The 15,130-nt window shown below is 41.5% G+C and overlaps 1 protein-coding gene across 1 annotated transcript; it reads right to left on the bottom strand.

Annotated features, from left to right (window-relative positions):
* Window positions 1–1,367: 1,367 nt before the first annotated feature.
* On the bottom strand, window positions 1,368–9,987 carry LOC124788776 (piggyBac transposable element-derived protein 4-like). The gene is made up of 2 exons (XM_047256058.1): window positions 9,032–9,987; window positions 1,368–1,383 (listed from the first exon to the last, which is right to left on the bottom strand). The coding sequence occupies exons 1-2, from the start codon at window positions 9,985–9,987 to the stop codon at window positions 1,368–1,370; spliced, it is 972 nt and encodes a 323-aa protein (XP_047112014.1).
* Window positions 9,988–15,130: the final 5,143 nt, after the last annotated feature.

Here is a 15,130-nt window from a genome sequence, read left to right as displayed (position 1 = left end):
TCCTGTATCACTTCTGTGACACACTCTCCCATATTTCATGATAATACAAAACATGCTGCCTTTCTTTGAACTTTTTTGATGTGCCCCGTCAGTCCTATCTGGTAAGGATTCCACACAGCACAGCAGTATTCTAAAATAGGACGGACAAGCGTAGTGTAGGCAGTCTCCTTAGTAGGTCTGTTACATTTTCTAAGTGTCCTGTCAATAAAACGCAGCCTTTGGTTAGCCTTCCCCACAACATTTTCTGTGTGTTCTTTCTAATTTAATTTGTTCGTAATTGTAATACCTAGGTATTTAGCTGAATTTACGGCTTTTAGATTAGACTGATTTCTCATGTAACCGAAGTTTAACGAGTTCCTTTTAGCACTCGTGTGGACAACCTCACACTTTTCGTTAATTAGGGTCAACTGCACCATTCAGATATTTTTATGATCATCGAATAAATAACCTGGCCATAATCATCTGTTGCACAACAGATACCAATAGGATGTAAAAATGGAAGTTTGCAAGGGAATATGTAAGCATGTGTTCTGGTAAAATACCACATTTATTCAAGACATTAGTGAACAAACTAATAAATGTCTGATGGCTGCTGTTCTGCATAACACTCTCGGCTGAGTTACAAAATTTACATTTATGGCTGGGTCCTGGAGGCTCCAGCAGGATCTATCATTCATTATGGAGGGTCGAGGAATCATTCAGTAGTGACATCCACGCATTTATTCACGTGCCATAGAGATTCAGGACAAATTTAAGAATAAAAAAAAACTTCAGCAGTATGAAAGTTGTCAGCAAATGATCGACCCCTTGGCTTGACTGCCGAAGCAAGTGAACAAGAATTCATCAATAAAAGTAAACTGTTAATAACTGCACCATAGACAAAATTCTGAAACTAATTTAGAAGTTTTACCCTGAGATCAGTAACTGTGATATGTAATGATTCTCACAGTCCATGAATACATGGTTGTCACAAACAAAAATTGTGCATAAAATAAGTGGTTAAATGTAGAAAGCTATGCAAATGGGGCAAGATACATTATTATGAGACACGATCTGCAAGCTTGAGGGTCTTAGGTCCGTACACATGTGCTGAGACAACAATGAAGTATGGAACCTAGATTACATTACTGAAACTGAAATTAGCAAAGTTTCAGAAATATGTTCAGTTATACTACATTTATGAGATCACCAACGAACTAAATCAGACTCAACTGAGAAGATAAATCACAAATCCATGTGCTTGAACATAGATAGAGCAGAAAAATAGCTTGCATGCGTGGCTAAGTGCAACTGCTTTCAATGTTCCGAAATTAGCAAGAAAAATTCCGTATACCACTCAACAAGCAGTGAACTATGAGAGCATGACATTAATTTTGGTTGGAGCTGAAATTACAAAAATAAGGTATTGAATTAACTATGAATAGGCACACTCACACGTAGTATCGTCCGTCTCACATCTCCCAGAACACAGCCAAGCGAGCTCTTTTGGAACCAATGCTCCCAGTTTCTCTGGAAGTGCCCAGGGAGCTCCCTATTGTGTGGTGCTAACCTACACAAGAACTTTGTCCAAGGCGAACAGAAACCTCTCTGCTACCTGGTGTGTGCTTTGTAGGTTTGGATGTTCTACCACAGGAGCAAACTACTTTTCCTCCTACAGATGTACATATTGAAATTTATCTTGTATACTCTCATTCATGATTTTCATTCATCAGATGAGATGATGAAAGGATGTATATACTGACATATTGCACATGAATGTGTTGAATATGTGTGTGTGGGGCTCCGATAATTACCAGAAATCTTAGTGAAATATAAAGTGAAATGGAGATAAATACAGAGTCCACCAGAAAAATGTATGCACACTTTGTCAGGCTCTATCGAAATATTGATATTGTTGTTTGATTTGAGTTATGAGTGTGGTCTTTGGCTCAACAGGTGTTAGTACTTTCATCTCGGTATTGAGAAAACAAGATGGCTGGAGCACACTTGACATTTGAGCAATGAAAATGTATTGTGAAGTGGTTTATCAAGTTTGATAATGCCATTGAAGTGGAACATCAGTGGAGGCGGGAGTTTGAAACAGAACCACCAACGTACCTAACAATTAAACGCATCATTGACAAGTTTGAATTGCATGGAATGATCTGTGATATTCACAAAGGAAGATTAGGAAGACAGCATACAGCTACAAGTCCTGCTTCGTCGGCTCTCATCTTGGAAACGTTTGTTAATTCTCCACAGAAGTCTGCTACGCAATGTGCGCGTGAAGTGGGGGTTAGAAGTACAAGTGTAAGAAGAATTCTGAAAGCTGCAAGGTGGAAAGTTTACATTCCATGATTATGGCACCGATTAATGCTGATGTTCCTGATTGCTGAATGCAGTTTTGCGAATGGTATCAGCAAATGGTAACTGATGACGAACAGTTTCTGACGAAGGTAGTTGGAGTGACGAGGCACAATTTAAACTTAATGAAACTCGTGAATCTGTATAACAGTGTGTACTGGGCACTGGAAAGTCTGCATGTTTATGTGGATAAAGCGGTAAATCTACCAGGGGTTCATATGTGGTGTGGACTATCGTCTAGGAGCTTAGTAGGACCCTTTTTCTTTGATGCTGCTGTCACTGGAGAAGTGTACCTGGAAATGTTACACACATCAATTTTGCTAGGTATACTTGCACTTTATGAAGCTGATGAAGAGATCTTCTACCAACAGGATGGGACACCATCACACTACCACCTACCTGTATGAGCTTTCCTGGACGCCAGTTTTCCGGGGAATTGGTTTGAACTAAGAGGGCCCATTGCATTCCCTACATGGTCGCTAGTCTGACACCTATGGACGTTCACTTGTGGGAGAACTGTGAAATATAGTGTCTATCGACGTAAGCCACGCACGCTGGAGGAACTTCGCCAGGAGATTACAGCGACATGTGCAGCAATCTCCTGTGTAGCATTGACTGACATAGTTGTGGTGCCTATTCATCGTTCTGTTGTGTATATCCACCAACAGTGAACATTTTGAACATTTTGGGTAACCATGTGCTAAACTGAAGATTGTGATCAATTATTAAATGTAAAATAAACATTAAGTAATACTTTTCATTCCTTAAAGTGTGTATACATTTTTCGGGCGGGCTCTGTACACTGTGCCACTATAGATGCACTCAGTTCTCTCTCTCTCTCTCTCTCTCTCTCTCTCTCTCTCTCTCTCTCACACACACACACACACACACACACACACACACACACACACACACTTTGACAGTTTGTGCCCAGAACAGAGGTGCCATAGTTGCAGACATTGACTTAAATGTTAAGTTAACCTGAAGAGGTTCATGTAGAGACCTTCCAGACAGAAAAACACATAGCTCATGTAGTATAAGAGAGCATTTTGTCCGTGTGTAGAATGGGGAAGGAGCACGACCTATCTGAGTTTGACTGAGGGCAGATTGTGATGGTCCAGAGGCTTGGCATGAGTGTTTCAAAAACTGCACGACTTGTCAAGTCTTTGAGGAGTGCTATGGTGAATGTCTTCAACACGTGGTGAAACTAAGGTGAAACCATGCCCAGACATCATGAGGTTGGGTGGCTATCCCTCATCACAGATGTCTGACGTCGCAGGATGAGCAGACTTGTAAAACGGAACAGGTAGCGAACTGTGGCATAACTAACATCAGACTTTAATGCTGGGCAGAATACAAGTGTGTCTGAAAACACTCCTAACAATGGGCTTCTGCAGCCTTTGACCCATGCATGTACCAATGTGAACACCATGACATCAGCAGCTACAACTTAAATGGGCATGTGACCATTGGCATTGGATCTCAGCACAGTGGCAGAGCACTGCATGGTCTGACGAATCCCGATACCTCTCTCAAGATGCCGATGGGAGGGCACAAATCTGTTGCGTTCAGGGTAACAGCGCGTTGCCACCTGTACTGTGGCATGGAGACAAGTTGGCTGTGCCTCCTTTATGCTCTGGGAACATTCACGTAGGCATCCACAGGTCCAGTGGAGCTCCTGCAAGGCACCGTGATGGCCAAGGAGTATCGTTGCAGACCACACGCATCCCTTCTTGTCAATCATGTTTCTCGATAGTAGTGGCAATTTTCAACAAGATAATGCACCATGTCAGAAGGCCAGTAGTGTGATGGAATGGTTCAAGAAACACAGTGGCATGTTCCAATTGGTGTACTGGCCACTCAACATGCAGATCTGAAGCCAATCAAACACATCTGGAATGTGATCGAATATGACATTAGAGCTCATTGTCCCTTCACCAGAATTTGTGGGAATTATGTGACTTGTGTGTGCAGATGTGGTGCCAACTCCCTCCAGCGATCTACCAAGGCCTCATTGCTTTCATGCCGTGACACATCACCTCTGTTATCCGTACCGGAGGTGGACAGACTGGCTATTTGGTAGGTGGTCATAATGTTCTGGCTGATCAGTGTTAAGTGCGCCATGGGCCCATGCCTCATTGACTTCCATGGCCTGGCATATTGGTTGCACCCCTCACTGCCAACAATAATGCTCCCTGAGAACAAGGGAGCCAGAAGACAACAGAAGATAAGGATTCCACCACAGTGTCCTCCACATTGCCCAGGGGATTAACAGCTTGTGCTTAAGGACTGAGGAGTGATGGCATGCCTTGTAGAATTTTGCAGACAAAAATTGGTGTTATTTCTGTTTATAATCTGTTTCACTTAGTTATAATGATTATTAGTGACATAAAGAAGGGAACCAGACTTTGATCCAACTGCAGTGGTAGATATAGTGGGGTATGGTAGTGAACAGGGGTTCAAAACTACAATTCTGAGGCGGCATTACACTCTAGAGACTTTCGAGGACATAATTCACAGATCTTGGTAAAATTCGCGTACACAAATAACAATAGCTGAACAGAATACACATGTGGTTTTCATCAGTGTTCAGTATGTTCTGGCAGTAGACTGTTGTCCTGCTTCAATATCATAAAAATTTATTCTATTCCTTGCTTCTGAAATACCATTTTTAACATATTCCCGGAGCTTCTATTGTGATCTTGTCTAGTATATTATTTATAAAAACATAAGATTTGTATTTTACAGTTAATTCTAAACACCATTTCATTGAAAACACAACTAAAAAATTTGCTGAAGTGTCACTTAACAGCATTATTATTTTCTTTGGAGAAATACGAGCACCTGGTGCAGTTAGTTCCACTGTACTGATGTACATTTTAGTCCTCTCTTCTATAGCCAAAGATGAGGGTGGCGTGGGATAGATGCATCGTCAGGAGACTGGATGGTTGAGAGGTGAGACTGGATGGCAGGCCAATGAAACCAGGAGAAAGAGGCTGTCCAAACTAACATTTTTGTTTCCAACTGATGCATTGGTTCTGTGGCATGATGGGGAGGCATTCACGTCCCTGTGCCACAGGAATGGGCCTGTAGTCAGTCAGCCAGTGGGTAGTGCTCATCCAGCTGGCTGCAACACATGTTGGCATCCTACTTTGCTAGTGGTTGCACTTGATGCCAGACCTGCGCACCGTCAATAGTGCATATTGGAATCTTGCAGAGGTAGCCCCTCTATGATGAATGGCCAAACACAAGTGGCCAAGGTGAGTGGCAAAAGGTGCATCTCCTACATGTTGGAAGGCAGCTGCTGTGCCCATGGTGTGACCCGCAGCACTGTGGCACCAAGTCCAGTTGGTGGAGTACGTAAGTGCAGGAAGCAATACCCCAGCAGGGACTCAAACCCATGACTGTGGTGGCTGGTGGCTCCATCTACTTCCTGTCTGGTGTGGCCTCTGCGTTCTGATGGTCCTGCTGGACTGTGAATGAATCTGCTAAAAAATGAACTGTTTTTGTACCAGAGAGCAGTGCATTTGTTATGCCCCCGTGCCACTTCTGGTTATCTACATGGCAGCACCACTGAAATCCTGATGATGTTGGCATTGCTTTGCCTGTACAGTGCATTACCGCTGCACTGGCAACTTACGCCGAGTGAGGCTAGCATGTCCCACAATAATTTCACATGCTTTTTGTCTTAAGCCAAATGTAAGCACATTGTGCTCACTGGCCATTGGAGCCTTATGCAAAGTTTCACCACAATCTAACAAATTTTACTCCTCACCTGGTCGTGGCAGTTCCGCAGTGTGTCACACATACAAGTTCCCTTCGCAAAACATCTGGCAGCACAATTTTTTAAGTTAAGAGTTGGCATTTGATGATTTGCAAACATTCACTGCTTACTCGTTGGACTTACAGTCTCTTATATTATATTGGACACATTTTTTTTTTTTTTTTTTTTTTTTTTTTTTTTTTTTTTCTCTCAAGGTCACAGTGACTTCTTGTTGCCCTTCCTGATGTTGTTTAACATGCTGCATTAACTACTCCACAGAGGTTCGCCCCTCTTGAGCAGCTATTAATTGGTTCAGAGAACAGACTCAATCTGGTTCTCATATATTGCTTGATTAGGTTCTGCTTAGGGAGTATCTCCAGGGGACAGTACAGCTGTGGCTTTTTTATGTACAAGTGAGTAACTACAGTCATCATGGCTGGTAGATGAAAGTTATCCTTGTTATTTTGCATGCTGTCTCATTAACCAACAACTCACTATCTTTCTGTGCCATCTGTCACACCCCAGTGAGCCTTCTTTGCTCATAGTAACTACCTACAACTACCACACTGTCATAACGCAGAATAAATCCGATGCTGACTTGATTGCTTGAAATATGACCTATGTTCCATGATATCCCTCAGACAATGCTGTGACCCTCTGCTCTGCCCACGAATAACTGCACTGCATATCCATTCGCACGTATCTGAATCACACAAGCTGGACATAGTGTCACTTTCTCCATCCGGCAATGTCGCAACTTTTCTTTTGTCATCACTGCACGACTGTCTACCTCTTCAGACATCAGCAACGTCCCACCTGTCCTAACCTACACAGATTTCTCTATGGTTCCCAATTTCACTGGAATAGTAGTATATGGTGTAGCACTTAAAATGTACATGTCTACCTAACAACAGGATCCTGACCAACATGTATAGTTGTCCTTGGTCTGCCGTCACTTCCACTGATACCAAAGTTGTGACAGTAGAAAGGCAGATTCTGCCCACTAGGCTCTACTATTAATCCTAGCTCTGACTGAAGCTCTCTCTGCTCTTTTCTCAACCTTGGCAGATACTGGTGGCAATAAGATGAGACAACTGCCCATGTGAGGCATGATGAGTAGTCTCTTGCAAGCTGATCACCACCACTCTTGCATCCCAGATGCCAGCCACTAGTGATAGCAATAGCCTCGTTATAGTGATCCTCGCATCCAGTACTTCTACTCGTATGGTAGAGCATTTGCCCGCAAAAGGCAAAGGTCCTGAGTTCAAGTTTGTCCGGCACACAGTTTTAATCTGCCAGGAAGTTTCATATCGGCCCACACTCCGCTCTGCCGAGTGAAAAATCCCATTCTGGACTTCTACTCTCACTTGCATGACTCCCATTTCCCGGTTCATAGTGTCCTCTGATACCTTTATGTTGTCAGTCATCATGCTTGTCAGCTTTCAGAGTATACCCATGTTGTTTAACACTCTGCTCTCGAAGCTCACTTTCTGTGTGGTACGCCACTTCACCTCTGGCTTTTTATCCTTGGCCAACTGCTTTACTGCCTCCATTATGCTGTTCAGTTCCTTTGTCACCAACATCCACTGTTCCAAATATATTCTTCAAAATTCTTTTGCCGGTGTCTATGCAACCTCCCCAAGTTCACCTCTATTCTTGGTTACCCATTGCAAAACAGAGAACATCGCCTTCAGCATCTTTATTTCATTGTGGAATTCCTATGCCTTAAAAACTAAACTCTGCATTCTTTGGTGATGAGTACTCGCCACATCCTCTTGTCTGGCAAACAGTACTCCTCCCTGCAGATGTTGATTCTGCAGTGCCACTCCATTGCATTCAAAGAGATACAGCACCACCACAACTAGCATCCTTCCCATCCTCGTTCTTGACGTACAGCAACCTGAGAATAGTGACTACTATCAACCTCCCTCCCCCCCTAAGAAGTCTGCTTTCACGGGTCAGCATTTTTAATAGAAGTAAAATGAAAGAATTCCTATTGTAATTCAAAATTCATGTATTGACACTTAACATACTATACTGTTAGCCAGCACATAATATCCTAAATAATCATCAATAAACACAATAAAAATATCTCTGATATTTCCATAATCTCAATGCATATGATACTTCTTGCACAGGTTTATTTACGCTTTCCCGTGTACTGCTCCCCGTATGTGTGCACTGTGCACCATAGTTGACCTTGTTCGTAACTGTAGCCTAATGTTGACTGGTGAGTGTGGTTTCTATTACCTGATGAGGATCTTAGTACCTCGTCACACATTTCGTTGCCCTGCCTTTCGATGTGTAAGGACTGGACAAAATCATCCAGTCTTTACTGCAATATACTTCCTGTTCATGACATCTTCCTCCTGTCCCTCCAATGCCTTGATGTTCGTGCTCTGTACTCAATCCCATACCTCTCTCGCTATTCTCACAGATCAACTGCCTGTCCTTGCTTCTTTTTGGCTTAACACTTACAGTGCTGATGTAGTTTGTACTTGCAGTCACCTGTGGACTGGATAAATCTTACTGCTATACAGCTAAGTGTTATTGGAATTCCAAAGCATTTTTATGTTAAGTACTCAGATTTTGGGGTCAAAATTTAAAATTTGAAAGCACCAATGAAATTTCAAGCCAGTGATATTTACTGCCAGAAAAAAAATTGAAAAAGAATTACAGTACTGTTATATACAATGAACTGATATTTTCCTCTAAAAATATTTACGAAACACTTGAAATAAAGAAAAATAACAATAAGCATAAGTTCAGTACACAATTTAGCTTTCATAGTGGACAACAGGGTGATAAACTTTGAAGCAGGGGTACGTACACAACCCAACATTACATTCGGTGCACTCATATAAGGTGTCCTTTCTTCCAGCCTTTCCTGTTGAATATTTCTCCTTTTCACTACACACCACACACCTCCTTTGTCCTTTTTTCTTCCCTTCTGAAATGTTGACATGATTAGGGAAGTGTTTTTCTGAGAGTCGTGCTAATTTTGATGATCCATGTGGAAAGCTCTCTGTTGAATCCCCAGCAGACAACACCAATGCTGCACATACTTCTTGAATAAACTGAGAGGTGGCAAGTTTTTTCTTTTTGATTATGTTATGCAGTATGCAGCCTTTTGATGCTGCCATTATTATGCAATGTACAGCTAGTTTCCTCCACCACTTCACAGTCTTGTGATCCAGAGCCCAATACAATAGCCGTTGGTCAAATAGGTCCACCCCAGCTTTGTTTTTATTGTAGTCAACAACTGCTGCACGTTTCAGTTTTTCCATTGCTCTTCCTGTTCTGGCACTCTGCATTGTAACTGTGTGCCTTGTGCTGATCATCCAGAAATCTCGTTTACCTTTCCAGCGCAGGGGGAGCACATTCCCTTTGTGACGGAACATCTGTTCTCCTTTTTTCAGCTTTGCATCTTTTAGCAGTTTTGGAAGTCCTTTCCTGTTTTTCATCATTGTCCCAACAAGACCAGTATTATCATCAGTTAATTCTTCAGCTAATTGAACACTCGTGTAGAAACGATCAACATACACAATGTGCCCTTTACCCAGAAATTTATTGGCCAAACGCTTCATGACACTAGAAGCGCTGTTGTCTATTGTCTCATCTCTTCCATGGTATACCTCAAAATTCCAGATATATCCTGTTCTGGATTCAGCCAAAATGTACAGCTTCATACCATATTTGTTTGGTTTATTGGCCATATAAACCTTGAAGCCTACTCTTACACTGTAGTGACAAATTCCTTCATTGACTGTTACTGTTTTCTCTGGATAATAAATATTTTGGAATCTCTCTCTCAATGAATTGAGGAGAGGTCTAACTTTATAAAGTGCATCAAAACCTGGTTCACCTTTCTTTTTTGCCATTGTGTTATCATTGTGGTGAAACGTAACTAAACGTAACTAAAAAAAATCTATCTCTTGACAAAACACTGGGACAAAAATAAAAGCTGACAACAGGATCAGTATTCCAGTGGCTCTTCATGTTTGGCCACTCATTTATTGCCATATGCAGCAAAATAGGGAGGATTTTTTCATATCTGCTATTGTTACAGTTTTCCACTGTTTGAACCTAGAATTAGGCAGAAGATTGTTGTCAGACTGCAGCTTAGCAAGTTTTTGCCTGGCGTAACAATTTGCCTGTTCTTTCATTGTTGTTATGAGATTAATGTCGAAGAAATAGGAGAACATATCTAAAGGATCACTTGATTCATGAATAGATACATTCTGTACCAATCCGTGAGGTCCTGTGTATACAGCTACATCAGGAATTTCGTCAACATCTGTCCAGTCACCATCAAAGTCACTTCTACTTCTTTTTCTACTTTGAGTATTCGTAGATGTAGAAGGCGAAACATGATCTGATTCACTTTCTGAAGTACCTGCAGGCGCATAATGCATAATATAAAATTCTGGGAAGCTAACAAACAAAAAAAAAAACCATTTGCAGCAAGAAAATCTGAAACAAATCTTGACTTACTACTATTTTCAGATGACGTATAATCTGAATCGTCATCAGACAGCCCTATTTCACCATCTGAAAACTTGTCAAGGACTTCATAAGTCATTTGCTCCAAATGCTTATCCTGTTCACCGCACACATTGAAAAGAAAATTAACATGAAAATACTAAAAACGAATGAAACTGAGAGGATGCCAACACCAGACGATGTCTATGAAGTACGCTACAATAACAAAGTCTTTCATAAACACAAAGTATTCCACTGGGTTCGCTGCTGCAATCTAGCGCTCGCGGTTAAAACTACGAAGCCTGCAGACAACTCAAACTTCGCAGGAGTCATAAATGTACGTTTGATGCCACAGGGAAACATTGTAACTGCCGCAAAATTCTATTTCCTTCTGGAGACGTAATATTACGTCGGCTGCACGCTAAGTGTTAATCATATTAAATGGTGGTGGCATTTTTCTCCCATACACTACCTCATATATTGACAGCCATGTTCTGATGTGGACCTACGAATTGTACAGACACATCACGTAGGAAAGATCCATGTTCCAATCATTGTGGCTAGAGTTCACATAGTTACTGAGCATCCTTCCGTTCGACTGAGGATAAAGTGGACCAATTATTAATTTCTTCATGTGTAACAAATGGCGTAATTCCTTCTTCAAGTCTGGCATTAAGTTCATCCCCTGATCTGTAATAGTAATTTCCAGTACTCCAAACTTTAGTTTCCCCATACTGACCATTGCCTATGTGACTGCAACCACTTGCTGGTTCAGCATAGGTACCATCTCGACGTATGGTGAGAAATGATCAACCATCATCAGCATAATATGTTTCCTCACTGGAGTCTGATTAAACAGTCTTAACACATTCACTCCAATCATCTCAAATGATTTTTGAAGCTTCTGGCAGTCTCTGCAATGGTGGTCGCTTAAGACTCAAGTCTGCATACTGCACGCACTGCTTCACATACTGATCCACATCCCCTTTTCTTCCTTTCCAGCAGTATTATTTAACCACTACCCTTTGGTTTATTGCTCTTGTGCACCACTTCCCATTCTTCAAGGCCCTGGCGCAGTACTTGTACTACCATTACCTTCCTGCTTAATGCATTTGCATTTCCATGTTTCTTTCCTTGCTTATCAACTACTTCGTAGTCAAACTCACTGACTCTTAACACCCATCTTGTTAGTCTGCTGGATGGGTCTTTCACCCTGATAACCCTTTCAGAGCAGCATAATTGGTCACCACTTCTTCCCATGAAGGTAACGTGGAAAATACATCACCCAGTATGAGGGTAAGCATTTTTCTCTCCATGTCGGAATAGTTTCTCTTGGCCCTATTAAGTTGTCTCAAAGCAGGAGCAATAGTGTGTTCCTCACCACTGATATCTTGACTCTGAACACACCAGAGAGAATGATTAGATGTATTTTAGGACAATAAAATCTCCATCTGGAAATCCAGGAACGCAAACACTGGACTCAGTGTCAGAACTTTTCAATTCTTCAAACACCCCAACATTCCTCCTTCCAAGCAGATTTTCCACCCTTTTTCAATAGGTGCGTGAGTGTCTTAACAACCCTACCACAACAAAGGTCAAAATTTAATAATGATTGTGGTGTTGCTCACGCTGCTAAATACTGCATTTTCGGGCAACAACAAAGTTATTATGTGGCAGTTGTCATTAGAGCACAGCTAATAAAGTCATTTCATGTAATAATGAATAAACTAGGCACTCATCTTTTCGTGTTTCCCACGCTGGTCTCGTAAAATCATGGCCCAATCGTCGAAAATCTAGGTGGTGATGATTCCAAGCTCGGATGCTAAGTGGCCTAGGTTTTATTCTGCTATATTCAAAAGTTTTGTAGATGTGCTTCACAAACCATTCTTAAAGATTACACTTTTGTAGGACAATGGTGATGTAAAAAAAGTAATCAGCACTCCGAATTTAAGTTACACTTCCTTTTAATTACTTTTATTGCAATATCATGTAGCACACAAAACATCACTTCACAATACAAAACATACTTGAAAACATCCTTCAAAACATCTTCCTCACAGTCACTGTTAAAGTTCACATTTTATAAGCTGACTACAATATGCGTCTTTCCAACATGACGTCCAAGACTTTACTTTCTTCAAGGTCCGACTCTCACTACTGCTTACACGCCCAAAAATCAAGAGTTAGAAGTACGTCAAAGATCATAGTGACAAAAGAAAGAATACACATAAGAATAATATCATTGCAACATAAATATATCGATGCATCAAAGTATCTCTACATTAATGAAGTCAAATCTGAATGTTGTCTCAGAAATATGTCAACTACTTTACAGAAACACAGTAGAATATTGCTAGTATCAAGAGGTTGAGTTGAGGTGCCGTAATGGTTACATAATTCAAGTACCATTACAAGTGTTTGCACTATAAATCAGCAAATCCCCTTTGAACTTCTTATAATAGTTAGTCCCAAGAATGACTGTAGTTCTTTACTCATCTTCAGCACTTGAGCATCCTACTCTGCCTGTACTGTACCAGTTTTGGGTCTGTCCTTACCCTCATCTTTGCTAAACACGTCTTAAGTAAATTGATTCCTCTAATAAAGAAGGACACCTCGTACTCGTCAGATGTGCAACCTCTTAAATACTTCTCTCAAATGTTGTCTATAGTCTTCCATGTCCCTTGAGAACACAATTATACTGCCCAAATGAAGTAGACACTGGCGAGGCTTTAACCACTTCAACCAACGATGAAATGTTACAGCAGCATTCTTCATCCTGAACAGCATTCTCCAATACTGGTCATGGTCTCAGGGTAACGAAAAAGCTGTCTTCAGTTGATCCTCGGGAACTACTTCCAACTTAGACTATCCACTTCTTAAATCCATGGTAGAAAAATGCCTGTACTGCCTGAAGTTACCACTGGTCTCTGTGATGTTGGTATGGGTTATGCACCTGTTACTGTCTTACCATTGAGATGGCGGACATCACAGCAAAATCTGTATTTCTAGGAATTGTCCATAGAATTTTTTGCGCACTCACAATTCCCCAAAGACTCTTACTCTCTTCCATTATCCTAGTTGCTGGTTGATAATCTCCAAAATCAGATGCAAATGCCGAGATATCCTATATGGTTTGCGGCACATCAGTCTTCATTCCCTGTCAGAATTCTATGTTGTCTGTGACTTCTATTACGTAACACACCCCGAGGAAAAACAAATCCTCAAATTCCACTATAGCTCCTCCATCTGTGTTGTCTCCATTCCCTTTAGATGCTCCACCTTCTTGCGTAATTTGGTCTCACCAGTATCCTGTGGCTGTTTATGGCTTACACCTTCTGTGCAGCAATTCTGCTGCTGTTGCTCCTCCTCCTCCTCCTTCTTCCAGAATGTCCTGTTCCACTGTCAACATCCCCTCTGTCAACTTTACCTTTCTGGCACGAAATCGGTCAATATTGATGGGTACTACCTTCATGCAGTCCTTTTCCTATCTGCATACAATACTCTTTTTAACCAAACAACTCAGTGAATCTAATACATCATTTCCTTGCCGGGTTCTACTATGCATAACATATTGACTGGTAAGTTAGGCTCCATTCTCATCCAAAGCAAATGCCCAGTGTCATTTGGCATACAGTCATGTGAATGAAACCATAATGTATTTGTAATCATTTTAAACAGATTGTCCACTATGACAGAAGCACTTTGCAACAGATCTACAGTGATGATGACTTCCCCTAGCTGGAATGTCGTTTCACCAAGTTCCACGACATGTTGACAAAGGTCAGTTATGGCATGATGTTGATGCAAAAAGCCTATCCCCAGGATCATGCTGTACCCTCACATGAGGCTCTACTTCCACACACTGCTTAAATGTGACTCCTTCACCTGAAAATCTATTTCCAATGACCCCAACGGCTGCTAACATATGCACCTCTGTGTCTAATAAAAACTTATGCTTCCTCTCCTTCACCACGTCCACTATTGCACATTCTGCATTTGCATACATATTTGTTGTATCAAATTGTAATGGAACACCTCTTGGCAGTCTTTGGGTTCCCTCTTGTGTTTAATGGCTGCTTGCTTCCTCTCTGTTCACTTCTACTACCATTACCATAATGCTGTTAATAACTCACACCATCCCTATTCTACAGAGGCTGGCAGCACGGCTTCTGCACGTGCCCTGTGCACCCACAATTTTGACACTTCACATTTGCCTGTCCCTCACACTCATCAACACATCAATCTTCTCACACTCCTTTCCTACTCACACAGCTGAATGGAAGCCCTTAGACACCCCTGTGCATCCTACCCAACATATATGGTGGCAAACCTCTTACGAAAGTATTGGGCACCCTGTGCTTGGCCTCCTGCACCAAAATTTTATTTGCTTCACCATTTTGAGTCAGCTACTACATTTGCTTTTCTTGTTCTATCAGGAAAAGCTTCCACAGATTCTCTTGTAATAGCACTGAACTGCACCTGAAAGAATCTTGCACTATTCTGCTTCTGATACCTCTACAGAAGCCCATTTCAGCTGCTCAA

This window comes from Schistocerca piceifrons, chromosome 3 (genome assembly GCF_021461385.2).
Source record: "Schistocerca piceifrons isolate TAMUIC-IGC-003096 chromosome 3, iqSchPice1.1, whole genome shotgun sequence".
Taxonomy (NCBI): Eukaryota; Metazoa; Arthropoda; class Insecta; order Orthoptera; family Acrididae; genus Schistocerca; species Schistocerca piceifrons.
This window is presented reverse-complemented; position numbering and strand designations above follow the sequence as displayed.